The following is a 27,791-nucleotide window of genomic DNA, read 5'->3' as shown; positions in this document are numbered from 1 at the left end:
ATGAAAAAATGGTTACAAATGAAATCATTTTTTTATTCTTTTACATTTTGCGTTTTTTTCAATATGAAATGTGTAAATATATATTAAAGGTGTAAAAATATTAACAAATCAAGCAAAAAAAAGTTTTAATTATTAATAGTTGATAAAATAGAAGTGAACAAAAAAAAAAAAAATCAGCAGGAAAAAATAATAATTCAATTGAGGAGAATAAGGAGTTAATTAAGGCTGATTAGAGTAAATTAGCTGTTAATAAGGGGTGAAGCAGAGGAACATTTAATAAAAAACACGCAACATTTTTTTTTATGTACTCCACAGGATGCTTTATCCTCAGATCGAAGTTCATCCCTTTCACCTGTAGATGAAGAAAAACAGTAGATACAAAAATAAACAATGTTTCTTTTTTTTTATTTCAAGCAATGTTGTTGCAAAACATTGCCCAGCTGCTTTTTTGAAATTTTTTGACAGATTCAATTGCCAGACTTAGGTCTCATGTACACTACAGCTGCTGAACTGAAGTTTAGGAGCAGTTGGGAATTTTTTTCAGCAGCCCCTGAACTCTCCTCTATGTTATCTTATTTGTACATGTACATTCAGTGGTTTAGAGGCAGTTGAGGTTACTGGCATTTTTTTAAAAGCAGAAAAGTCACGTTCAGGGCTGTAGTTTACCGGCATTTCAAATGCCAAATGCTTGTAACTACTTGTAATCGTGGTAAACTGCATTTATAAGCATTTTTAAAGGGGAAAACATTTCCGATCATTTTTGAACATAAAAAATTTTGAAATAACACAAATTTCACCACTTGCTCTTGCGTGCATCAATGGATGAGTCCAGTAGCGACAAAGTCCTCTCACGCAATTTTCTACATCTTCGGAGCCTCAGCAACATCAGGCGCATTTCATGGAACACTTCTATTCATGGGCACTTCTATTCAGGAGATCAATCCACAAATGTAGAGAAGTAGTGTCATCCATATAGGGGGTGCTATACTGACACCAGGGCAGCTCTTATAAAGAGTAGAAGCAACTCCAACTAGCAGGATATGAAGAGGAGAAGGCAGTATTAAAAACGTTAAATTACAACCAAAGTGGATTGCACTTACAGGATCACAGTGTAAAATGGGCATGTCAGATTATCACATAGGGTTCCATTCGGAGCATGCGCAGTTGAGCTCCTTCATCAGCTCTGAAACGGGTTACCGCCCCCGGACCTCACTACACCCCGTGCTGTTCACGAGTGAGGCATGCGTTCCACCATGGCCTCAGACCACAGGACCTCCCTGGGTCGGCTCACCACATCCACCTCCCCTTCTTGCTGCTGGTCGGCTCAAGGAGATGAAGCCACAGGGACAGGAATGGAACCCTTTGTGACGATCTGAGATGCCCATTTTAAACTGTGATCCTGTAAGTGCAATGCACTTTGGTTGTCATTAAATGTTTTTAATACTGCACTTAGAGGCGCCTTCTCCTCTTCTTATCTTAACATCAGGAGCATTTCCTCACACATGCTCATGATGGGATCCACAGTAAAAACACAAAAAATAAGACAGCTATCTACAAGCACTCTGCTCTCTGCTGCTGCTCTGTCTTCTCTCACAGAATGGCTTAAATGGTTAATAATTTAGTTGTTTATCATGCATTGTGGGCATTTGGGGGGGTCTCCTGGGGGGCCTCCTTCGGCTTCAACATACATTAACGGCTAGTTTACACTTGCTTCAAAACAAGGCTTCAGGCACGCTTTGTTAAAGCTCTCTGAAAGACAGTCAAAGTCCCTGTTACTAAATAAAATGGTTAGCTTATAGTCCTGTTTACACCTTGCTTTTGCTTTGCTCCACTTCAAAAATTTTACCCCATGTAGCTTTAGCTTTCAAAGCATCTTCAAAGCCTCCCAAGAAGTCTATGGCAAAGCTTGCTTGAAGCCCCACTGAAGCCCCACCAAAGCTTTATCGAAGCCTCACCAAAGCCTCTCCAAAGCCCCACCGAAGCCCTATCAAAGCTCCACCAAAGCCTCATCAAAGCCCCACCGAAGCCTCAATGAAGCACCAAGCAAAAGCAAGGTGTAAACAGAACTGTAAGCTAACCATTTTATTTAGTGACAGGAGCTTTGACTGGCGTTTAGAGAGCTTTAACAAACCGTGTCCGAAGCCTTGTTTTGAAACAAGTGTAAACTAGCCCTAAGAAAAACGCTTCTAATCTCAAATGCTCATAACTGCTGCTAAACTCGCATAAACCTGGTATGTAAAAGCTGTAAGGGCTAGTTTACACTTGCTTCAAAACAAGGCTTTGGACACGCTTTGTTAAAGCTCTCTGAAAGACAGTCAAAGTCCCTGTCACTAAATAATATGGTTAGCTTATAGTCCTGTTTACACCTTGCATTTGCTTTGCTTTGCTTCGGCTTCGCTTCAAAATTTATACCCCATGTCGCTTTAGTGGTGCTTCAAAGCGTCTTCAAAGCCTCCATAGAACTCTTTGACAAAGCTCGCTTGAAGCACCTGTGGCTTTTGAGAGGCTTTAATTCAGCTTTAGCTTTGCTTTGTTTTGGAGAAATTGCAGGTATGAGATATCCACACACACACAGGGCATCTGTCAAGCTTCAACAAAGCTTCAAAAGAGCATCACCGACGCTTCACCGAAGCATCACCAAAGCTTCATTGAAGCACCACCGAAGCATCAAAAACACATCATAAAAGCATGTTGAAGCGGTAGGCGCTTTATTGTGTGTTGAAGCCAAAGCAAGTGTAAATGAGCGCTAAAACAAAAGTTTTTCACCTGTCAGGTTTTCAACTGCCCTGTGTACATGATCACTAACACTTCAGCTGTCAACAGGGGAACCCCACTGACAGCTGAGTGATTCATCAGTTGTTAAGGACGCAGCGGCCCCGCTCCTTAACAACTGATAATTAACGGCTTTTTTTTTTTTTTTTCAGCTTTCAGGAGAATCCCGCTGACGGCTGAAAGAACTGCGCCTGAAAGTATCGGTTTCAGGTATCGGTGCATTTGCACGAGTACCGATACTTGTGTAAATGCTTAGTATCAGCACTGATACCGGTATTGATGCAACCCTAGTTGTTTTACAAGGTGAAGATTTACATATTTACATATTACATGTCTTCAGTTACAGTACTTCCTGGTTCCCAGGCCTAGAAAAATAATGTCACACATCCCAGGAGTCTTCAGGAAAGGAGGAGGGCTTTTCTCAGCTAAACGCACCCTCCTGGCCTGTATGCCTGAGCTAAGGGCAGATGGATTCCAGAAAGTAAATGCTACATGAATCATCATCAAGATGGCCACGACCAGAAATGCTAGGGGTTTTTTTTTTTCAAAGTGATTTCTCATCAAATTAAATCATGGAGACATGGATGGATGGGGGGTTTGCTTTGAATATTAAAAATTAATTAAACCTGAACTACACCCATCGATTTAACGGTTTAAAAAAAAAACAGTTACATTTTCAGCATGCCGGTAATGATAACTGTCACATTTGCTTCTGCTCTCCACTAAACAGTCAAACTATCCAATGGCTGGTGTCATAACTGATCGCATGTGCAGCTTCCTTGGCTGAAAAGGATAGGAGGGTTTCGCTTTAGGCATAGTTCACACCCAGGGCCGCCATCAGGGTGGTACAGCCGGTACACAAGTAAGGGGCTTGGGCGTCTAAAGGGGCCCAGACCATGGGTCCTAACCCGGACCATCTTTAACACATGGCAGCTAATGTCAGACCGGACCAGCTGCCAGGATGCAGAGGAGGGTGGAGAGGTGGGCGGATTCCGCGTGTGTGCACTGTACAAGTCGGGGCCCGCCGTCAGGCAGGCTCCGCTTTGGTCAGGTACCACAGTGTGTGCCGGGCTGTGCACTGGGGGGGGGGGGAGGAGGTGCCAGCGGAGGGCCCCATGGAGGAGGAGGTCAGGGAGGGTGGAGGCCCCCCCCTGCTCTTTTGTGTGTGCAGGTCAGGGCCCGCTCCGCTCCGTTACTACAGTGTGCGCCGGTCTGTGCAAGGAGGGCCCCATGGAGGAGAAGGTCAGGGTGGAGGCACCCCCCCACTCTTTCTTGCGGCTTTCTTGAGAGCCTGGTGAAGATGGTGCACAGGCTCAACTATCCCTCCTGGTACTGCTGGACCAGTGAGAGCTGGGAGGACTGGTGCCTCCCAAGCTGTGTGTGACACTGCCCCCCCACATGTGACACTCTCCCCCCACCTGTGACACTGCCCCCCACCTTACCTGCTGCCCCCCACCTGTCCTGTTGCCCCTTCACCTGTTCTACTTCCCCCCACCTTTCCTGCTGCCCCACCACCTGTCCTGCTGTCCCTTCACCTGTTCTACTGCCCCCCACCTGTCCTACTGCCCCCCCACGTTTGATGCTACCCCTCTTCCATGTCACTTCCCCCTCCTGTCCTGCTGCCCCCCACCTGTCCCACTCCCCCACCTGTCCCGCTGACCTCCTCCCATGACACTTCCCCCTCCAGTTCTGTTGCCCCCTCTTTTATTCGGCGGCCCCCCTCCTATCATACTGCCCCCCTCCTGTCACACTGCTCTTCTACTGTGACACTTCCCCCACCTGTCTCTCTGCCCCTCTCCTGTCTCCTTGCCCCCTCCTAACACACTGCCCCCCACCTATCCCACTGCTCCCCTACTGTGGTAGGAGGAAAAGGGATGGATGGGATGGGACTGGAGGAGGAATGGGATGGAGGAGATGGGACTGGAGGATGAAGACATGGGATGGAGGAGATGGGATTGCAGGCGAAGGAGGATGACATTGAAAGGTTGAAGGCAGAAGGAGGATGACATGGGATGGCCAGTGGGCAGATTCAGTGGGAAAGCCAACTAGCCAGCCACAACAACCCCCCCCCCCAGCCAACCAATTAAACACCTCCCACCCCCCCAGTGCTTGCTCGATCAATCAGCGCTCCCCCCCATCGCTCTATCACCACATTGTTAGACCGTCGCCTGCCAGGCCCCCCACCAGCCCTGCACTTACACCATCCAGGTCGCGGCTACCCCCCTGTGTTTCCTCCCGAGTCCCAGCAGTCGCTCCCCCCTCCCGGCCAATCAGGACTTAGGACTGGAGGCCAATCAGGTCTTAGGACTCCCAGACAATCGGGTCTCAGGACCCACTTCCTGATTGCCCAGGAGGATAAACAGGAAGACATTAGTGAATATTAATTTGCTATTGTCACACAACTGGGTGGGCTCTGAGCACAGTGCTCTGTGCTCTGAGCCCACCCTTTTTGAAGCCAGTTAGAGCCTCAGGCTCTAATCATGTGCTTCGAAATAAAACAAAAAAACATTCATGTAGATTAGGGGCCGGGCGCATGGATTATGGGGGCGGCGCTCATGCGACCTGCATGAGTAGCCGCCACTGCACCCAAGAGCCAAATGAAAAATCCCCTGAACAGGTCAGTGTCCTAATATTAAAAGTCAGCAGCTACAGTATTTGTAGCTGCTAACATTACATTTTTTGGAGTGGGGGCTGGAGCTCCAATTTAAGCAGTGACAATGAGCAGGGGGCGGGGCCGAGACCCATTCTGTGTGAGTGAGCATGCATGAGTGCCCCATAGCAAGTGGCTTTCTATGGGGGTACGAGGTGGGGGGGTGGAACCTAGAGTGCTGGTGGGAAAACTGCTCTGCGCAAAAAACAGGGCGGGTAAGTACATCTTTGTTATTTTAATAAAAAAATAAATCAAGCTTTACAATCACTTTAAGATATAACAATCACTGTATGTTATTGATGGGCTCTTATTGAAATCACTTTGCTCATCGCTATTCCTCATTCCAATATGGACATTGGGGCAGCAAAATTTGCAAATGACAGAGCTATTCCCTGAATGAACAAGAGCTCCAGCCTACACACTAGCTGTGTGTTCAATGAGAATAGGTGCAGCCTGTGAATTGCAGATGATCCCTAAGTCACTACTAGACTTCCTGGAGGGAGGGGCATTGACACGCTTCCACCAGCAGTAGCAGCAGCTTCATTCACAGTTTTGTGCTGGCAAGGCTGACCTGGTGGTGTAACACCTACCTACCTTGGCATATAATAATTCAGGTCCAGCACTGGCTGGTAACCTTTCAGGTATCATAAGTAACTGTATACTGCTGAAGAAACCAGTTAAAAAGGATTCAAACTTGTAGATGAGTATTATTATACCTTGTACACATCTACACAAGTAAGTTATCTACTGCTAGATATTTTTTTTTTTTATTGGAACTGAATCAAACAACAATCCTGCCTCGTTGCCTTAAGAGAATATTTTATTTTTTTGTAAACCACTTAATTTTGAAGCTGCTAAAAAAAAATGTCCACGTCTTCCTACTGTAATGAGGCAGAGGTCTTCTCCTGCAGTGATCTGCTGGACTACTGTGACTTGAGATTTCCTGATGAAGACTTGAATGGGTCTGCTGACCCCACACCACAGAGCACCTTGAAAGCAGGATTGGATGGCGGTACACGGAAGAGGTACCCATTTGCAAAAAAGAAGGTATGTCATTTGGGATTTAAAACATTGCAAATTCTGGTGCTGGGCTTCTCTGAACTCTTTCTGCTGACAGTGGATGTTTATGTACTCCTCCAGTGCCTCTTACATTTTACCCTGAATTTGCTGGTGGAGCTTAAAGTGCCTTTGTGTCCTGTAGTGACATTGGAGCCACAGAATACAATGGGCGATACTGGCATTCTACACTACCAGATGTGTCAAATGTAGAATATTGGTCAGCCAGATTTTCTCTTTGTTGCAGAGTTTAGCTGTGCAGCCAGGACAGGTGAGTATTAAGAAAGGCATTTTTTTTTAACCATTTACACTATTGCAGTGAAATACGAAACATATGTTGGTGCAATGCAGTGCCAAACATTCTGAATGGCACACCAATGTACCATCCCAGCATGTTTGTGTTGCAGTGCATTGCCCTAATGTACATTGGATGCACAGTTTTTGATCTGTTGTGGTACGCTAGGTAGACCATAAATGAATGGGCTGGCCTAAGGCAACACACATTAATATAGGTCCTAAAGCCTGGTACACCCAGCGACCTGACGTTAGTACAGTGATCCCCTCCGCTGAGCTGTTGTGTTCTAACAGGGGAATGCCCCCTCGCCAGAACACTCCCATCAGTGCTCTCAGCCATTGGCTGAGAGCGCTGACTGGGAGCCGGTTGGCTGCTGGTTTTCCAGCATGCTTGTCCGACAAGCTGCTATACACACAGGCCGGTTTTTATTGAACTGGCTGATTTCGCCCGGCATTCAGCCCGTGTGTATTAGTAACATCACCCCAGATGCAGATCACAAACGCGGTGCGTTTGTGGGCACCATATCGCATGGTTTCCGCAGTACCATGCTGTTTGCTGCAACGTGATTTTAAAAGTAACGCATTACTTTTTCTGCATTCCAGTGTGATTTGCACCCCATTCAAATAAATGGGCTGTCACAATGCACCACATGAGAAATGCTGCATTACTGTGTGATCCCAGAGTGAATTGGCCCCAAGTTTTCTTCAAAACTGCCTTACTTTTTTAATGGCCTTGCTAGGTTGGCTCCCAAAAATAGTGCGTCGTGCCCAGTGATCTTTGATTTCTATCCATGTTGTTCAGTAGGATCTCCACCACTCTAAGGTTGCCTACCTCTGCTTTAAGGTAATGCACATGATGCAATGTAAGCCCTTGGACTGGGTTCACACAGTTGTGCTTTGATAACTCATGCACATAGGTGCACTGCCTTTCATTCTTAATGGCATCCTAACACACCTTACCAGCCTACCTGCAATACAGCACACCCCAATTCACAGTAATGCACTACTATGCCTTGTGGTGCACTATGCTACAAAAAAATAATGAATGCATGCACCTTTTTTTGGTGTGTTAGCGTATTTGAATGAATGTGTTACCCTAATGGCATGCACCTTAATGAGAAAAATAATGTACATTCATACACAGCACCATAGCCCGAGGCTGTATTAACACAGGAACGGACAGCTGCCAGAGCGCTTTACCCCTCTGGCAGCTGTCTGTTCCCGACCTCAGTATGGGGCAGTGTGGTGCGCGATTCAGTGCATCACACACAGCTTACTTTTTTTTTTTTTTTTTTCTTCATACCATTCTACATCAACGTGATGCACTACTCTGCTGTACAGTGCCGTGCGATTCTGTATAGCATGTCTGCATTTTATAGCAGCATGCTGCAGCTCCGAGCTACGTTGCAGTGTGAATAGGACACACAGGAAACAATTGCTTTCTGTGTGTCCTTGCGGTGACAGGCGTTTTACAATGCAGTAAAACGCCTGCCACCACACTGTGTGACACTTGTGGTCTTTTCACACAGGCTTTCCGCCCGGCGGACTCCGTTTTGCTCAGGGAGGGGATCGATCCGCTGATCTCCATTGAGCAGATGGGTGACAGGTCTGTCCCTGCTCACTGTGCAGAGAAAGACCTGTCAGAGCCCCGCTCTCCTCTATGGGGAGATCGGATGAAAGCGATCCATCTGTCTGTTTTCATCCCATCCACTCCACCAAACGGATGGAAAATAGGGTTTCCATCCATCTGGATTTCACAGACAAGATTGGATCAGATAGCAGCAGGTGTCAGCGGACATGTCACCGCTGACATCCACTGCCCCATAGGGATGAATAGAGCGTCCGTTCAGGTCCGGCTAAAAAACTGACAGGTGGACCTGATCGGAAAGCCTGTGTGAAAGGGGCCTTAGCCCTTTAAAGTTGTTGTAAACCCTTACACACCCCCTTTACCTACAGGTAAGCCTATAATAAGGCTTACCTGTAGGTACTAGAAATATCTCCTAAACCTGCACAGTTTAGAAGATATTTACCATATATGCTTGCGCCGTTTCTATAGAGCCCGTGCCATGACCTTCAGCTCCCCTGCGCATGAGTGACATGACGTGACTCTGGCCAGTCACAGAGGCGGAGGCCTGGAAGGAAGAGGAGTAAAGTTGGACGTGGCCACCAGTGGGGACCCCGGGGACATTGCGGCTTCGTTTGCAGGTAAGTGCATCATAATGGGCTAGTATGCGATACTAGACACACAAGTGGGTGGGCTCACCCTTTTTTGAAGGGCCTCAGGCTCTAATCATGTGCTTCAAAAAAAAAAAAAAAAAACAAACAAACCCCCATTGGAATCCATGTGTCCAGTGCCCTGCATGTAGAATAGAAGCCAGGCGCATGGATTAGGGAGGCGGCACCCCGTATGGATGGGCTGCCACTGATAATGTGCATCCCCTCTGCAAGTTTTTTTTTTTTCTCCATCCTTGAGTTAGGCTTTGAAAATAGGAATAGTGAACAAGCAAGGCATGCAGGGCAAAGCAATTCCTTTGTATTCTTGCCCCTCTCCTCAGTAGCGCCATTCCTCCACTCTCTTGAAGCTCTATTCAGGTCAGTGCTCTGGCTGAAATTGACACTGCCAGCCACACACCTCTTCTGCTGCCCTGCTGCTATTATTGGCAATCCTGGCCATCAAAATGACAGACGGGACTATCTTTGTGTTACAGCAGCAACTACAGCTTCTGATTTGTAAATTGACACTTCTGAATAGTGCTCGGAATAGTTTTTAGAAAATTCTTTGAAGACAGTCTAACATTTTACTGTATTTACTTACTATGGTTCATTTATGTGCAGATCACCTTAGAACTGCATATTATGTGAGTTAAAGCAGCTCTTCACCCTGGAATTAAAATTAAAAGTCAGCAGCTACAAATACTGTAGCTGCTGACTTTTAATAATAGGACACTTACCTGTCCAGGGATCCAGAGCCATCCTCACCTAAGCAAGCATTTTGGCTACCGGCATGTTTACTTTGGGAAGCCGGTTGTGACTACGCTCCGTCTCGCACTGCGCATGCGCGAGCCGCACCTTGTGAATGGTCCCGTAGCTTTCTGGGACCTGAGGGGGGCAGCAAACTTCTGCTCAGATCGTTGCAGTGATCTAACCAGTAGGAGCAGGTACCTGTCAAAACCAGGTATTGCCCCCCCCCCCCCCCCCCAAAAAAAAAGTTCCTCTTTAAAGCAAACCTAAGTGATTTTTTTTATATGACATTTGTTCCTCTTTAACCTTTTAATAAGCACTAAATGTTCCCAATTAACTCCTTCTACCCTTAGATAATATATTTCTGTTATATATTTCTATTTTTTTTTTTGTTTTTCATTTGCAAATAACCTAATGGACTTTGTATCAGAAATGTAATTCTAGTGTAATTGTAACAGACCAAATTATAGAATAAAAATTCAAATTGTTATCTACAGTAAGAATAGTTTTAAATCTAACACCCAACAAAATAGAAGAATTTTTTTTTAATTGTCTAGAGATTGTATAAAAACTAATTTTTTGCAAGACAATAATACCAAAAGAAAGACTTGTTTGTCCTAAAAAATAAATAAATAACGTATTACTTCATTACCTAGGTAGTGAAAATATAGCATAGAAAAAAAAAAAAAAATACATATATATATATATATATATATATATATATATATATATATATATATATATATATATATATATATATCATATGCAATTGCTACACAAGCCATATTGTGATTTAATGTTATTAAAAATGATCTTTTCCATTCAATCTGTAGCCGCTGTAATAATATTCTGTAAAACAGACTGCAATATGGCAACCCGGGATTTGTTCTGTACACGGTTGGTGCTCAGAACACCCCAGAAATGTCATTTAATGCTTGTGTGATTGGCTCACTGAATTTCCCAGAAGTCTGCACTAAGATACAGTTTAAGTTTTAGGCACCCCCAGAAATAGCAATTTTGGCTTTGATGAGATACTCAGCAAGAGTTGCAGACAGCTTTTCTTATTAGAACACAGAGAGCGCCTGCTGATTATAATGAACCAGACCCTCCCAATCAGTCTGACATGGTGAAGGACATGGTAAAGCAAACGGCCATTCCTTCAGAGCAACAAAAAAGTTTGTTAAAATCCTTGCAGTGTACATTGATCACCCAGAGGGGATTGTTGTTGTTTTTTTTTTTTTTTCTCAACAAAAGTGAAGTTACTCATGCACATTGGACATTATAAAAAATCAAGTAGCGTTAGCTGTAGAATACTTTTTTTGCAGCTTTTTTACAGTGAGTTTTTCAGCATTGTTTAGCTTTTTTCTAGCAAAACTATACTCCCACAAAAGCTTATGGATCAAAAATGCTGATAAATACAGAAAAGCTGAGTTTTTCAGCTTTTATCTGAGGTAGAGCGTTTTTACAGCTGATAAACTCCTCTCAAAACCCACTGGTTCTGGGTTTTTTTTTTTACAGCCATTAAACGCTCCTGGCAAAAAAACACTGATAACAGCCTATGTGTGCATGTGGAAGAAGGTGCTCTGGTCAGATGAGACCAAAATTGAACTTTTTGGCGTAAAAGCAAAACGCTATGTGTGGTGGAAAACCAATGCTGCACATCATCCTGAACTCACCATCCCCACCTTGAAACATGGTGGTGGCAGCATCTTGTTTGCAGGGATGCTTTTCTTCAGCAGGGACAGGGAAGCTGGTCAGACTTGATGGGAAGATGGATGGAGCCAAATACAATGCAATCTTATCCTGTACACAGGAGCGGAATGTCCGACAGAAAATGTCAGACAGAAGCTTTTCATCGTCTATTCCGATCGTGTGTAGGTCTCATTGGACTTATTTTTTGAAAATTCTGACGGACCTAGAAATGGAACATGTTCTAAATATTTTCAACGGAACCAATTCCTATCGGGAAAACCGATCGTCCTGTATGCTGTTCCAATGGACCAAAAACGACACATGCTGTGAAGCAAGTACGAGATGGAAGCTATTGGCTACTGGCTATTGAACTTCCTTTTTCTAGACCCGTCGTAAGTGTTGTACGTCACCACGTTCTGGAAGGTCTGACTTTGGGTTGACCATGTGTAGGCAAGACCGCTTGAATGGAATTCCGTCGGAGATCCGTCAGAGAAACCTTCGGAGTTTATTCCGATGGCTAAACCGGTCGTGTGTACGCGGCATTAGAAAAAAAACTGTTAGAGTCTGCGATAGACTTAAGATTGGGTGGAGGTTCACCTTCCAGCAGGACAACGACCCTAAACTTACAGCCAGAGCTACAATAGCATGGTTTAGATCAAAGCATATTCGTGTGTTAGAATGGTTCAGTCAAAGTCCAGACCTAAATCCAATTGAGAATCTGTGGCAAGACTTTAAAATTGCTGTTGACAGACGCTCTTCATCCAATCTGACAGAGCTTGAGCTATTTTGCAAAGAAGAATGGGCAAAAATGTCACTCTCTAGATGTGCAAAGCTGGTAGAGACATCCCCAAAAAGACTTGCAGCTGTAACTGCAGTGAAAGGTGGTTCTACAAAGTATTGACTCAGGGGGGCTGAATACAAATGCACACCACACTTTTCACATATTTATTTGTAAACGATTTTGAAAACCATTTATCATTTTCCTTCCACTTCACAATTATGTGCCACTTTGTGTTTGTCTATCACAGAAAAATAAAATACATTTACATTTTTGGTTGCAACAAAATGTTGATAATTTCAAAGTATGAATACTTTTTCAAGGCACTGTATTTTTTCAGGGTTCCTGGGAAGCAGACCTAAACTTTCAATAAATGCTAACCTTTCCCCTTTGCCCTTTCATGTATTCTGCTAACAAAACTTTTCTGATGCTTACCTACCAAACTCTTATCAAAGGACGTGGATAGGTTGAATTCAGCAGAAAGATATTTATATCATTTAAGATGAGTGGCGCATTACAGGCTTTACTTTGAAATCCGGAGGTGCTGGTCCAGCTTATTGAACTTGAGCAAATCAGTCAGAAAATGAATTGAGTCAGAGCACTCCGGACTGCAGCTCCTTTTTTTTTTTTTTTTTTTTTATTTGAGTTGTAGCAGGGGGTCACCGCTGATATGTCATGCACTTAGAAAGTGCCTTTTCAAATAATCTCTTTGAAAAAGCTCTTCTCAGTACCCCTACCACAATCCAATAAACAAGAAAAGTTGCTGCAGCCTGGAGTGCATTGAGTTATTTTATTTTTAGGAATCTTTGATTAAAAGTGCATTTCAAATGTTTGCTATGCTTAGTTAGACTTTGTTGGAGATTTGTTTGATTTTCTGCTGCAGGCCCAAATCTCTATAGACATTTGTCTTTCACTTCCCAACAGCACATGCAAAGACATAAAGCCGACACAAGTAAATAGCTTTTCACGCCACATGTTTTAGTGCAGGGGTGTCAAACTCCATTTCATAGCGGATCACATCAGCAGTATGGTTGCCCTCAAAGGGCCAGTTGTATCTAGGGTGAGCTACGTACAGAGTACAGAGTTCATGGGTGCGCTGCATCTGTTACATCTAGAAGCTGCTGAAAGCAAAGCTGTGCCTTGTAAACACAGGAGGCTTCTCTGTTTACAAGTAAGAGCTGGGGAGTGGTAGCAGAGGGTGAGGTGGCGGGATGGAGTTCCTCCACATTTCGGCTACCAAACTGGGTGGGAGGGCCACATGACAAGGCATAGTGGACCAGGTTGGGCCTGCGGGCCTTGTGCCTGACATATGTTTTTTAGTGAGTTCTATGTCTTACTCTAGTCTGTCTCAGAAGTGACTTATACTGCTGTTGTATACGTGATGGGTCTATTGTGAACCTATCCCTTCTCTACAAAAATCCATCCAGATGCTCCTGGTGGGTGGCTGCCTGGTGGTTTGTCTGGTGGGTAAAGTGAAATCTTCACAGTATTCACCAGCTGTACCCCCCCCCCCCAGTAGCATTGGGTTGATTTTTCATAGAGGAACAACAGAGTAGCTTTAATGTATTTCTGGCACAGTATATTTTAGGTCTGTCCTGTTGTATTGCACTGTCATCTGACCAAGGTTATGTTTTAGCAGCAGTGTTGTGAACATTTTTTTTGGAACTAAGTCAGACTAAGATTGACATATATAAGACCACAGCAATATTCTTCATCTGCAGGCATTTGCTCTTTTCGTTAAAGAACTGCAGTCATCCAGTGATGCACTTCACACTGGACAAGAAGATGTGATTCGGTGGAGATGTTGCGGACAAGAGCTTACAGACCTCAGGACTGTTCACAGACACGTGGCTGCCCTTCATGCAAATGAAATTTTGAAAAGGACACAAAGTATTTTACAAGAACTTGCCATAGCTGCTGCAACCACTGTGCCATGCACTGACCTTGATGATAACACGGGTGCCTCCGCCAAAATGTCTTGGAATCACAGCCCAGTTTCTGACTGGTTACCTGATCTAAGTCACTACACGAAAGAAGAGCTAACAAGGTAGAAACACAGATATGCATGCCTTAATAACTACAATATTTTATCTTATTTAATAAAGGTACTTACTGTATATGGCACATTCAATATACAGTGGGGATGGAAAGTATTCAGACCCCCTTACATTTTTGACTCTTTGTTATATTGCAGCCATTTGCTAAAATCATTTAAGTTCATTTGTTTCCTCATTAATGTACACACAGCACCCTATATTGACAGAAAAACACAGAATTGTTCACATTTTTGCAGATTTATTAAAAAAAGAAAAACTGAAATATCACATGGTCCTAAGTATTCAGACCCTTTGCTCAGTATTTAGTAGAAGCACCCGTTTGATCTAATACAGCCATGAGTCTTTTTGGGAAAGATGCAACAAGTTTTTCACACCTGGATTTGGGGATCTTCTGCCATTCCTCCTTGCAGATCCTCTCCAGTTCTGTCAGGTTGGATGGTAAACGTTGGTGGACAGTCATTTTTAGATCTCTCCAGAGATGCTCACTTGGGTTTAAGTCAGGGCTCTGGCTGGGCCATTCAAGAACAATCACGGAGTTGTTGTGAAGCCACTCCTTCGTTATTTTAGCTGTGTGCTTAGGGTCATAGTTTTGTTGGAAGGTAAACCTTCGGCCCAGTCTGAGGTCCTGAGCACTCTGGAGAAGGTTTTCGTCCAGGATATCCCTGTACTTGGCCGCATTCATCTTTCCCTCGATTGCAACCAGTCGTCCTGTCCCTGCAGCTGAAAAACACCCCCACAGCATGATGCTGCCACCACCATGCTTCACTGTTGGGACTGTATTGGACAGGTGATGAGCAGTGCCTGGCTTTCTCCACACATACCGCTTAGAATTAAGGCCAAAAAGTTCTATCTTGGTCTCATCAGACCAAAGAATCTTATTTTTCACCATCTTGGAGTCCTTCAGGTGTTTTTTAGCAAACTCCATGCGGGCTTTCATGTGTCTTGCACTGAGGAGAGGCTTCCGTCGGGCCACTCTGTCATAAAGCCCCGACTGATGGAGGGATGCAGTGATGGTTGACTTTCTACAACTTTCTCCCATCTCCCGACTGCATCTCAGGAGCTCAGCCACAGTGATCTTTGGGTTCTTCTTTACCTCTCTCACCAAGGCTCTTCTTCACCGATAGCTCAGTTTGGCCGGACGGCCAGCTCTAGGAAGGGTTCTGGTCATCCCAAACGTCTTCCATTTAAGGATTATGGAGGCCACTGTGCTCTTAGGAACCTTAAGTGCAGCAGAAATTTTTTTGTAACCTTGGCCAGATCTGTGCCTTGCCAAAATTCTGTCTCTGAGCTCTTCAGGCAGTTCCTTTAACCTCATGATTCTCATTTGCTCTGACATGCACTGTGAGCTGTAAGGTCTTATATAGACAGGTGTGTGGCTTTCCTAATCAAGTCCAATCAGTATAATCAAACACAGCTGGACTCAAATGAAGGCGTAGAACCATCTCAAGGATGATCAGAAGAAATGGACAGCACCTGAGTTAAATATATGATTGTCACAGCAAAGGGTCTGAATTCTTAGGACCATGTGATATTTCAGTTTTTATTTTTTAATAAATCTGTAAAAATGTCAACAATTCTGTGTTTTTTTTCTGTCAATATGGGGTGCTGTGTGTACATTAATGAGGAAAAAAAAAATAACTTAAATGATTTTAGCAAATAGCTGCAATATAACAAATAGTGAAAAATTTAAGGGGGTCTGAATACTTTCCGTCCCCACTGTACACAGCTCTTTACATATTGTACAGTCACATCAGTGCCTACCCTCGAGGAATTTACAATCAAAGGTCCCTAACTCACGTTCATACATACACATACTAGGGCCAATTTAGACAGGATCCAATTAACCTACCAGCATGTCTTAGGTGTTTGGGAGAAAACCCACACAGGCACAGGGAGAACATGCACACTACAGGCAAGCAGGGCTGTGGTTGGAATTCGAACCGATGACCCTAATACTGCCAGGTGGAAGTGCTAACCACTTAGCCACATATGTTATTTTCAAAAAAAGAATATTTAAAGGGGTTGTAAAGGCAGAAGGTTTTTTATCTTAATGCATTCTATGCATTAAGATAAAATGCCTTCTGTGTGCAGCAGCCACCCTCAGCCCCCCTAATACTTACCTGAGCCCCCTCTCTATCGATGTCCGGAACACTTCCCCCCCTGACTGGCTGAGACACAGCAGTGGCGCCATGGGCTCCTGCAGCTGTCAATCAAAGTCAGCCAATCAGGAGAGAGACTGAACCACACGGGCACACGGAGCTGCAGCTCAGCTCGGGGGCTTTCATAGCAAGCGGCTTGCTGTGGGGGCACTCGACAGGAGGGAGGGGCCAGGAGAGCCAAGAGGGCCCTGAGAAGAGGAGGATCCAGGCTGCCCTGTGCAAATCCACTGCACAGAGCATGTAAGTATAACACGTTTTTTATTTGTTTTTGTTTTTTTAAACAAGACTACAATCACTTAATAGCCAAAACTTTCTTTTCATTTTGGATAGAATATAAAGTGGTTGAAACTTCTGGGTAAATCAGTGTAGGTTCTACTGTCTACAGTTTCTATTTCATTGGAGAACAATAACGTGTGAGCAGTTAATGACACCATTATATTTTGTGTTAGCAGCCTCTGACAGTATTTTTGGTCCATACAGGTAGCCTTTGGCAGTCCTTTGTAAAATACAGTATGTACAGTGGGGAAAATAATTATTTGATCCCCTGAAGATTTTGTAAGTTTGCCCACTTACAAAGAAATGAAGGGTCTATCATTTTTATAATCAGTTTATTTTTAATAGAGACAGAATATCAACCAAAAATCCAGAATAAACACATGATACAAATGTTATAAATTGAGTTGCAGTTCAGGGAGTAAAATAAGTATTTGATCCCCAAGCAAAACATGACTTAGTACTTGGTGGACAAACCCTTGTTGGCAAGCACAGAAGTAACGCATTTCTTGTAGTTGGTTACCAGGTTTGCACACATCTCAGGTGGGATTTTAGTCCACTCTTTTTTACAGATATTCTATAAATTGTTAAGGTTTCTTGGCTGTCGATTGGCAACTTGAAGTTTCAGTTCTCCCCATAAATTTTCTATAGGATTAAGGCCTGGAGACTGGCTAAGCCACTCCATGACCTTAATGTGCTTCTTCAGCCACTCCTTGTTTCCTTGGCGGTATGTTGCGGGTCATTGTAATGCTAGAAGACCCATTCACCACCCATCTTCAGTGTTCTAGCTGAGGGAAGAAGGTTCTTGTCCAAAATTTTGCAATACATTGCCCTGACCATTGGCCCTTCAATGCGGCAAAGTTGGCCTGTACCTTTAGCAGACAAACAGCCCCAGAGCATAATTTTTCCACCTCCGTGCTTGACTGTAAAGATGGTGTTTTTCGTGTCATAGTCAGCATTATTCTTCCTCCAAACACGTTGAGTTAATGCCAAAGAGCTCAATTTTGGTCTCATCTGACCACATATGATAATATTGTTATTGCAGCTGAGCTGAAAAATGCATATGCCTATGCGGACGATGTCCTATTTTTTCTTGGAGACGTTGAAAGCTCCTTAAACACAGTGATACAAATGGTTGGTGAGTTTGGACGATTTTTTGGCTTGGTTATTAACTGGGAGAAGTCAGCCTTATTGCCGGTTGACCCACTTGGCAGTCTGATACCGTCTGAAGCCCCCCGCCTAAAAGTAGTAGCAAAGCTGAAACATCTGGGTGTTTGGATCACAAGTGATACAAACCAGTATGTTAATAACAATTTAACCCCATTATTACTTAAATCAAAGCAAAATGGAGATATTTGGAGTCGACTTCCACTATCTGTAGCCGGGCGCTGCAATCTAAGAAAGATGATATGGTTGCCGCAGATACTATACCTATTTCACAATTCCCCAGTTTGGATAGGTCAAAAGTGGTTTAAAAGAATAGAATCCCTTTTTAGGGAACTAATTTGGAAGAAGGGCCAGCCTAGGATTAGTCTGCAAACTATGCAATTACCGATTAAAGAAGGGGGTGTGGCAGTACCGCACCTGAGATCATATTTCTTAGCATCCCAGCTGCAACACCAAGCGGGTTGTGGTGGTGTAGGAGGTGGAAACTCTAGTTGCAGAATGATGCTAACGGGGGCCCCACATAACATACTAGTGGAGGCAGACTCATTCATCCATAGATGCCCGACTATAAAACTAGTTAGCAAAGTATGGCAAGTAATGAAGGCACTAATGGGGTATAATGGGATTACAGAATATATTCCCCTATGGAATAATAAAAACCTGGCGGTAGTAAGGAGTATAGAGAGGCCCAGGGAGTGGGAGAGGCAGGGTATTGATCATCCAAACCAGTTATATGAGGGCAATATAATGAAAACATTTCAGATTTTAAACGGGAATTTAATATACCAAATAACTCCTTCTACAAATATCTCCAGATAAGACACGCTATTCAAACACAGTTTAGGTCACAAAGAATCGAATGGACCCTGACCCCTACCCTCCTAAAAATAATTAAGTCAGATACAGCTAAAGGACTAATCTCTGAGTTATGTACCAGATTGGGAGCTAGAATATTGAGTGTAATAGGACCCTCTAGGAGTAAAATGGGATGGGAGAAAGACGTGGGGGTAATGACCATGGAAGAGTGGGACAAGATTTTAGAACGAGGGGCATTGGCTTTGATCTCCCCTTCAGAGAAAGTGTCCCACTTGTGCCTATTACATAGAGTCTACTATACCCCTAAAAAAATGTTCAAACTTGGGTGGAGTCAGGATGATACGTGTCCTAGGTGTAAGGCGACAGGCGATTTTATCCACATGGTGTGGAAGTGCCCGAAGCTATTTAGATATTGGGTGGAGATAATAGATAGGATAAATAAAATCTTCGGAACCACATTAGAACCGGTAGCCAAGACATGCCTACTAGGGGGTATGGAGGAATGTAAAGCTCCGACCGGCACCATTGAAGTGGTATTGAAATGAATCACACAGAAATGTCAGGAAATTAATCGCACAGAAATGGCAGGCACAGACCCCCCGACAATGAGAAATTGGGTTGAGACCATGAACTCAATAGTTTGGAGTGAAAAAGTGATATTCGTCAGGCGTGGTAATTACGGGAAGTTTGTGAGCATGTGGAAGCCTTGGTTGGATGAGATAGGGTGTCTTTTATGAGGGGGCGATGGAGAGTTTCTCCTTCGCTACCTGCCATCATCCTGCTCATACCCCTCTTTTGCATAAGACCTAGGTCCCTTTTCCTTGTTGCGATTTTTTTCGCTCTTTTTTTTTTTTTTTTTTCCGTGACACGGCCCTTTGCCTCTAAGGAAGCTTGTCTGTCTTTTTATCCCTGAGGCTCTATAATAAATAGAACTAAAAACATATTCAATGACTCTGTGGTGTAGGGGTAGGTTGGGAGGGAGGGGATGGGATGATAAAGTAATATATAAATGTTTTAAGTATTGTAAAATACTATATAATGTATCATGATGTTGTAACGTTTTTTTTTACTATTTGAGAAACAATAAAAAAGTATTTAAGTTAAAAAAAAAAATGCATATGCCAATGTCAATTGCCAGGGCCAAGCCTGATAGGAAACTTTGAGATTACATATAAAGTCAGCTGCCTATCTCTGGTTCTACTGGTTGTTTTGAGGTGGTTTTCTTTAAATGACATTTTTTATTCTTCATTTGTTTATTTAGAATTGCATGCAATTTTTTGACAGGTTAATACATTGTTTGTTAATGCTTTTTTTTTGCAGTGATCCAGGTGAAGTTCTTTTATATTACTGCTACTGTGATGTGATTAACCCGCAGTGGATCTGTGACTGGCAACGAAGTTTGTGCCAACTGTTGCATCTTACAGGAAAAGTAAGCGGGATATATGCATTTGAGATAATAACATTTCCCATATTCTTTAAAAGTGTAGGCAAGGTACCCAAATACTTTTAAAATTTGAGTCAGCCACTACAGTAAACAGGTCAGTTGTTTTTTGTTTTGTCGCTGTGCTTCCTTATTTCAGGCTCTTTGCCTCCTGAGTGCACCCCTTCTACACTGCATGCCCATGTATTGTGCCCTGTCATGCAGTTTAACTCCCCCAGTACCCAAAGGATTGGCCCAATAATACTATTACAATGTGTCTCACTTTCTAAGAGGTCCATAGCACTGAAAACGCCAACTGTACGAATGAGGGGCACCAAAATAGAATACTAAACCCACAAGAAAAAAAAAAAAAAAATGGCATCATCAGGGAGCTCAAATAGAGCCCTGGGTGTCAATGACACAGGAAACCATATGCATAAGGTGTGTGTGTACAGTGGGGGCGGAAAGTATTCAGACCCCCTTAAATTTTTCACTCTTTTTTTTATATTGCAGCCATTTGCTAAAATCATTTAAGTTCATTTTTTTTCCTCATTAATGTACACACAGCACCCTATAGTGACAGAAAAACACAGAATTGTTGACATTTTTGCAGATTTATTAAAAAAGAAAAACTGAAATATCACATGGTCCTAAGTATTCAGACCCTTTGCTGTGACACTCATATATTTAACTCAGGTGCTGTCCATTTCTTCTGATCATCCTTGAGATGATTCTACACCTTCATTTGTGTCCAGCTGTGTTTGATTATACTGATTGGACTTGATTAGGAAAGCCACACACCTGTCTATATAAGACCTTACAGCTCACAGTGCATGTCAGAGCAAATGAGAATCATGAGGTCAAAGGAACTGCCTGAAGAGCTCAGAGACAGAATTGTGGCAAGGCACAGATCTGGCCAAGGTTACAAAAAAAATTCTGCTGCACTTAAGGTTCCTAAGAGCACAGTGGTCTCCATAATCCTTAAATGGAAAATGTTTGGGACGACCAGAACCCTTCCTAGAGCTGGCCGTCCGGCCAAACTGAGCTATCGAGGGAGAAGAGCCTTGGTGAGAGAGGTAAAGCAGAACCCAAAGATCACTGTGGCTGAGCTCCAGAGATGCAGTCGGGAGATGGGAGAAAGTTGTAGAAAGTCAACCATCACTGCAGCCCTCCACCAGTCGGGGCTTTATGGCAGAGTGGCCCGACGGAAGCCTCTCTTCAGTGCAAGACACATGAAAGCCCGCATGGAGTTTGCTAAAAAAACCTGAAGGACTCCAAGATGGTGAGAAATAAGATTCTCTGGTCTGATGAGACCAAGATAGAACTTTTTGGCCTTAATTCTAAGCGGTATGCTTCTACAGATTGCTCAGGACCTCAGACTGGGCCGAAGGTTTACCTTCCGACAATGACCCTAAGCACACAGCTAAAATAACGAAGGAGTGGCTTCACAACAACTCCGTGACTTGAATGGCCCAGCCAGAGCCCTGACTTAAACCCAATTGAGCATCTCTGGAGAGACCTAAATATGGCTGTCCACCAACGTTTACCTTTCAACCTGACAGAACTGGAGAGGATCTGCAAGGAGGAATGGCAGAGGATCCCCAAATCCAGGTGTGAAAAACTTGTTGCATCTTTCCCAAAAAGACTCATGGCTGTATTAGATCAAAAGGGTGCTTCAACTAAATACTGAGCAAAGGGTCTGAATACTTAGGACCATGTGATATTTCAGTTTTCCTTTTTTAATAAATCTGCAAAAATGTCCACAATTCTGTGTTTTTCTGTCAATATGGGGTGCTGTGTGTACATTAACGAGGGAAAAAAATGAACTTAAATGATTTTAGCAAATGGCTGCAATATAACAAAGAGTGAAAAATTTAAGGGGGTCTGAATACTTTCCGTTTTATATATATATATATATATATATATATATATATATATATATATATATATATATATATATATATATATATATATTTTTTTTTTTTTTTTAATGATGATAATTTCGATTTTTGATTGTGTTTATTTGGTTAATTATAATACACGCTAAGCATATAGGTTACTAACCTGGGTCGTTGTCATCTAAAACTCTATTTGAGTTCCCTGATGAATGATAACATTATGTAGGGATTGTTGTAGTATCACCATAATATTAATGTGTTTGGTTCACTTTTGTGATACTTGCACATCCACAGTTTTTTAGTTGAATAGCAGGGCAGTTTCTGACTTTTTAAAATACTTTTATTTTTGCAACCCTGAATGATTTGGGTAGAGTTGATTTTTTTTTTTTTGGACTGTAACAGGAGTTTTTTTTCAATTTACTACTCATCTTATTATTTTTATTTTTTTTTACTGTTCATTGTTTATTTGTTTTTTTTTTTGTAGCTATGTAAGTGAGGGATGACTGTAACTATGGTGGGCACATGTCATGGATGACAATCCCCAATTTGTCATAAAGAGAGACTGTCAGTGCCCACCCTTTTTCATCTGAAAATTCTTAGTGTCTTGCTAACATTCTGACTCAATGGCTTCAATACTTTGAGTCACTGACCCAAACTTCAAAATTTTTTTAAAAACATTCCTAGGCTGCAAACTTGTTCCAGCTCAATGACCCCAAAAGTATTAACGCTGTTTGGCCAGCATAACAGCCAGGTGGTAAGCATTTTAAGTAGGTCAGCAATGGCAGCCTGCATTTTTCTCCAATGACCATGATACTTTGATGAAACCTAATCAGGTCCAGAAACTATTTTACATCAACAGAACTAAAGTCCTCGCTACAGGAAAAAGGAGTCCTCCAGACTCTGTAGCCCACACTGAAGGTGAGGGCAGGCTCATCTAAAATCTGTTCAGCGTGATAGGGTATCAGTAGCCACCTCTGATGGCCTCAACATCCCACACTGGATCAGCCTTGCTGCCTTCTTCAATTCAGGGAGAACCAATACTACAAAACTAGCACAGGAAGAAAGAGCACCAGCCTAGAGCATTACCATAGGACTCTTTAATCAATAAAAATGAATGCCAAACTACTCACATAAATACAAAGTCAAGTGCATGTTTTAATCCAACAAGCCCCTGGAAGCGTGTCCATCCACCAGGGTGTATCTAGCGCATTTCAAGGGTGTTGCCCTCTTCCTCAAGGGCTCTTAGCATTAGCTGCGCCTTGGTGGATAGACACACTTCCAGTGACTTGTTGGATTAATACATGCACTTGACTTTGTATTTTTGTGAGTAGTTTGTTATTTTTATTGATTAAGGATTCCTACGGTAATGCATTAGGCTGGTGCGCTTTCTTCCTATGCTTGTTATCCAAAAACTATTTCGGACTGTACAAATAAGTAGAGCACGTAACAGTCTCTTTTATTCTTTTTATAAAATCCTGAAGCAAGTGAGATGATAACGACTGTTTTTTATTTTTCTGCTGTGTAGATTCGTATAGCTACAGAAGGAATAAATGGTACAGTAGGGGGAAGCAAAGTCTCCACCAAAATTTACATCAACACTATGCTTTCACACCCCCTGTTTAAGCACAGCATGTGCCTGGATGATTTCAAGGTAAGACACATTAACATAATATTTGACCTGAATTTTTGCTTGCATGGTTGAAATTTAAGCTGGCCATACACGGTGCAAATTTTCCCCATCTACACAGACAGTGCTGACAGGGGAATCCCTCCTGCCGAGCTATTGTCTGCTCCTGGCGGGGGGGCGGGGGGGGGGGAAGCTGTCCCCGCAGGGAGAAGATGGTGATTATTGCTAGCGGCTATAGCAGAATAATCTACAGAAGCTATAAGAGAATCCAGCAGGCTGATTGTACCCAAGTTGATCGATTTGATTAACTTAGTACATTCAGTCTGCCCATTAACGGTTCAAATCTCTGCTGGTTTCTGCTGAACCGGCTGAGATTCAAACCGTTTATGGCCAGCCTTACACATTTGGGCAATCATTACCCACTTCAGTCTTGAGGGTTGTTCAGTGGTCAGTCAGACAATGCAAATAATGTCATGAGTACTTCATATACATGCAGATTACATCAAGAACTGCTTTCTTTTTATATGCAATTGAGAGACAAACCAGTCTGGTTTGGTTGGTATGGTTTTGGTATGATTAGATTGAAGGGTGCTTGAAGAGTCTTTTTCTCCTAGAGTAACAGATACAGTGAGTTAAAAAAGTATTTGATCCCCTGCTGCTTTTGTACATTTGCCCACTGACAAAGAAATGATCGGTCTATAATTTTAATGGTAGGTTTATTTTAACAATGAGAGACAGAATAACAACAAAAAAAATCCAGAAAAACGCATTTCAAAAAAGTTATACATTGATTTGCATTGTAATGATTAAATGGGAAAAAAATGCAGCGCTAAGAAGTATTAGGAAGTTAGGGTGTAGTGAAACAATTAAGTAAGAGATGCTGTACTGAACAGTAAAGCATATGTACAAAAACCATAAGTGAAATGAACAAACACAGTATAAAGTGTCCACATATGGTAAATGGATGATTCCAAACTCAAATTATTAAGAGGAACTGGTATGGACCAAAAAATGATGTGAAACTAGAAAATAAAGTCAATGGTGCACGGTGTGGATCTGTGACTGTGAGTCAACAACGGGGTACAGAACTTCCGTAGCTGTAAACCAACATCTCGATATGGGGCATCAGAATGAAAACATCAGGAAGTAAGATAAGATGGGTACTCTTACCAGATGACGTGGACTCCACTGTCATATGACATGGAGTCAATGGTGCATGGAGCCAAACCTAGGCTGGAAAACGATATCTGGAACGGTGGAACCTCTGTCTCACTTCTCGACTTCTCTGGTGGGGTGAAGAAACATCAGGAAGGGCCGCCAACTGGATATCAGCCAATAGACCTCAAGGATGTGTTCCAAGGAGAAGCCGGGGACAGATTTGATCCAGATCCCGTGATGGAAGTAGGGCTACTGGAAGGCAGTTTCTTGCATCGGGATAATATGCAAATAAAAAATAAAAAGCTTCTGCATAGTGCAGGTAAACCAGGGATTTTTATTTCTAAAAATACCATACAAAAAATGGATAAAAGTGATCACAATTAAAATAAAATCTAAGCAGCGTAAGGAAGGGGATCCCTTCCCGAATGTTGTGGTGATCGGGGAGAATTAGAGAGGAGTTGGTGGCTGTGTGCGATGTAAATCCTGAGCGGGTGTCATGTGTGCAGCCAGGAGGGAAGTCCTGAACTCATGGAATCTTGAGACAAGCTGGGTGGTGATTCGTTTCTTTGGATGTTAATGAGCTGAGTTACCATTAGACAAGAGCCATCTGGATTACCCACCATTGATTGGGAAGAGGAAGCGAGAGCAAAGAGCTCGTGGGGAGATCCGCATGTGAGTTTTAACTCATCTGGGAGGTGAGTGCGCATTTTTACTGGTGGTGGTGTGCACTTCTTTTGAGGATGAACAAGCTCTTTGGTCTTGGCCATGGTGGAGAGATTGGAATCTGATTGCTTCTGTGGACAGGTGTTTTTTATACAGGTAACAAGCTGAGATTAGGAGCACTCCCTTTAAGAGAGTGCTCCTAATCTCAGCTTGTTACCTGTATAGAAGACACCTGGGAGCCAGAAATCTTGCTAATTAATAGGGGATCAAATACTTATTTCACTCATTAAAATGCAAATCAATTTATAACTTTTTTGAAATGCGTTTTTCTGGATTTTTTTTTTTTTATTATTGTTTTTCTGTCTCTCACTGTTAAAATAAACCTACCATTAAAATAGACTGGTCATTTCTTTGTCAGTGGGCAAACTTACAAAACCAGTAGGGGATCATATACTTTTTTCCCTCACTGTGTATTCTAATTCAGTTACTGCAGCCCAAAGATGAGTTAAAGATACGCATTGGAGCAAACATGGTATTGTGCTACTGCAAACTGCAGCATGTCATTTATACAGTATACATTATATCAGCCATTCTTAACCAGGGTTCCTCCAGAGGTTCAAAGTATAAACAGAAAAGTCAGTGCTACTACCCATACACCACATAGGTAGCAGATCTCCCAGGTGCTCGATCCACAGTCGGTGGCTGAGTAGAGTAATATGGAAAAAATTATCTGCATTCCTGTTGTTGCTCTTAAAATGTCTTCATTTTATTGAATAGCCACAGTGAACAAATGCAGATTAAGTCAGTTGATGCGTTCCAGCCTATAAGGCCTTAGTCATAAGGCCTTATAGGCTGAAACGCGTCAACTGACTTAATCTGCGTTTGTTCACTGTGGCTATTCAATAAAATGAAGACATTTTAAGAGCAACAACCGAAGTGCGGATCATTTATTCCACATTCCTCCAGAGGTTCCCTAAGCAGTGTTTTAAAATAACCTTTAAATTGATGGGGCTTGTATAGTACCAGAGCCAATGCCACTTTACAGAACCAGCAGTATGACACAAGAAATCTTTTTAGCTGTGTGTGAGATTGACATTCTGACTACCACTGAAAGGGGGCAGTTTTCCAACTAGCCACCAACGTAAGGTGCATCCATCTCGCAGACATCCAATGAATTGGTTTTAGCAGGGGTTCCCCAAGACATGAAAATAAGTTCAAGGAGTAAAAAGGTTGAGAAAGGCTGCATTACAAAGTATTATACTGAGCAGGACAGGTTCCAAAATCGATGCAACCTGTAACAATAAAAGTCCTAAAATGCTACATTTGTTTGTTCACCCTAATTATTCATGAGCATTCTGTGTTTATTATTATTATTATTATTATTATTATTATTAATAATTTATTTTTTTTTTTTTTTATCATATGATTTTGAAGACAAGTGAAGGGGGTACACATTGTTTTCCTGACCTTCGTGTTGGAGTTTTCCAAGAAATAGTGCCAATGGGTGTTGATCCACACAAAGTCTGCTATAAAGAAACAGGTATGTTTATAAACAGTTGACTGTCACCAACACCTGCATGATAAACTCTATTAAACAGGTAGAACAGATGTTTTATATTTTACTACAGAAATGTTTGACCTGCTTAGAAAATGTAATGCTAAAAGGAAAAAAAGTCCCATTATGGGCCCATTTTCATATATGCATTGCGGTAATGTGCAGCAATGCACTATTCACTCGTGTATTCACTTTTCGTGGCATTCCAACACACTTAGCTAATGCACCTATGTTGCAGTCCACTGTAACACATTGGGGTTTCTTTACTAAAGCGGGGGGATGCCAAATCAGACTCACTTCTGCATAGAAACCAATCAGCTTCTAAGCTCCGCTTGTTCAATTAAGCTTTGGCAATAAAACCTGGAAGCTGATTTCTATGCAGAATTGAGCTTGATTGTGCATGCTCTAGCCTTAGTAAAAAACCCTCAATGTTAATCATTGTGGTACACTGCCTTACAACATTTATAATAAAAAATATTCTATTACGACAGAGAGCGAATGCTCCAATGTGAAAATAAAACCTAAATTTACTTGTAAGCACAACAGCACTTTGAAACTGCACATGGACCCTGTTCTGAAGGTTAAAGGCCAAAAGAGGTCCCTGCATAGCTCCAAAATTCTGATGTTATTCTATATGGGTAAATCTTGGCTGTGCTTTCATTTTACATTGAAATGCAGGCTCTCTATCATTGTCTGAATCTGCAGCACTGTCATAAAGTGAGTAAATGCATCACAATGGATTGCTAAGATGTGAATGATCCATTTCTATTAAAAAATAAAACCTTTTTAACCAAT

At 42.5% G+C, this 27,791-nt stretch overlaps 1 protein-coding gene across 2 annotated transcripts in view; it reads left to right on the top strand.

The window, feature by feature from the left end:
• Positions 1–5,914: 5,914 nt before the first annotated feature.
• TSTD2 (thiosulfate sulfurtransferase like domain containing 2) overlaps positions 5,915–27,791 on the top strand; it is a 45,487-nt gene continuing 23,610 nt past the window's right edge. The window contains exons 1-6 of one of the 2 annotated variants that reach the window (XM_073591244.1): positions 5,915–6,157; positions 6,334–6,469; positions 13,925–14,250; positions 19,996–20,104; positions 23,519–23,644; positions 26,876–26,981. In XM_073591244.1, coding sequence (XP_073447345.1) covers positions 6,123–6,157; positions 6,334–6,469; positions 13,925–14,250; positions 19,996–20,104; positions 23,519–23,644; positions 26,876–26,981 — 838 coding nt within the window. In that variant the 5' untranslated portion in view covers positions 5,915–6,122. Of the gene's footprint in view, positions 6,470–13,924; positions 14,251–19,995; positions 20,105–23,518; positions 23,645–26,875; positions 26,982–27,791 lie in introns of both variants that reach the window. The other variant, XM_073591243.1, reaches the window with a different exon arrangement.

The sequence above is a fragment of the Aquarana catesbeiana genome, linkage group LG01 (assembly GCF_042186555.1).
Source record: "Aquarana catesbeiana isolate 2022-GZ linkage group LG01, ASM4218655v1, whole genome shotgun sequence".
NCBI lineage: Eukaryota > Metazoa > Chordata > Amphibia > Anura > Ranidae > Aquarana > Aquarana catesbeiana.
This window is presented reverse-complemented; position numbering and strand designations above follow the sequence as displayed.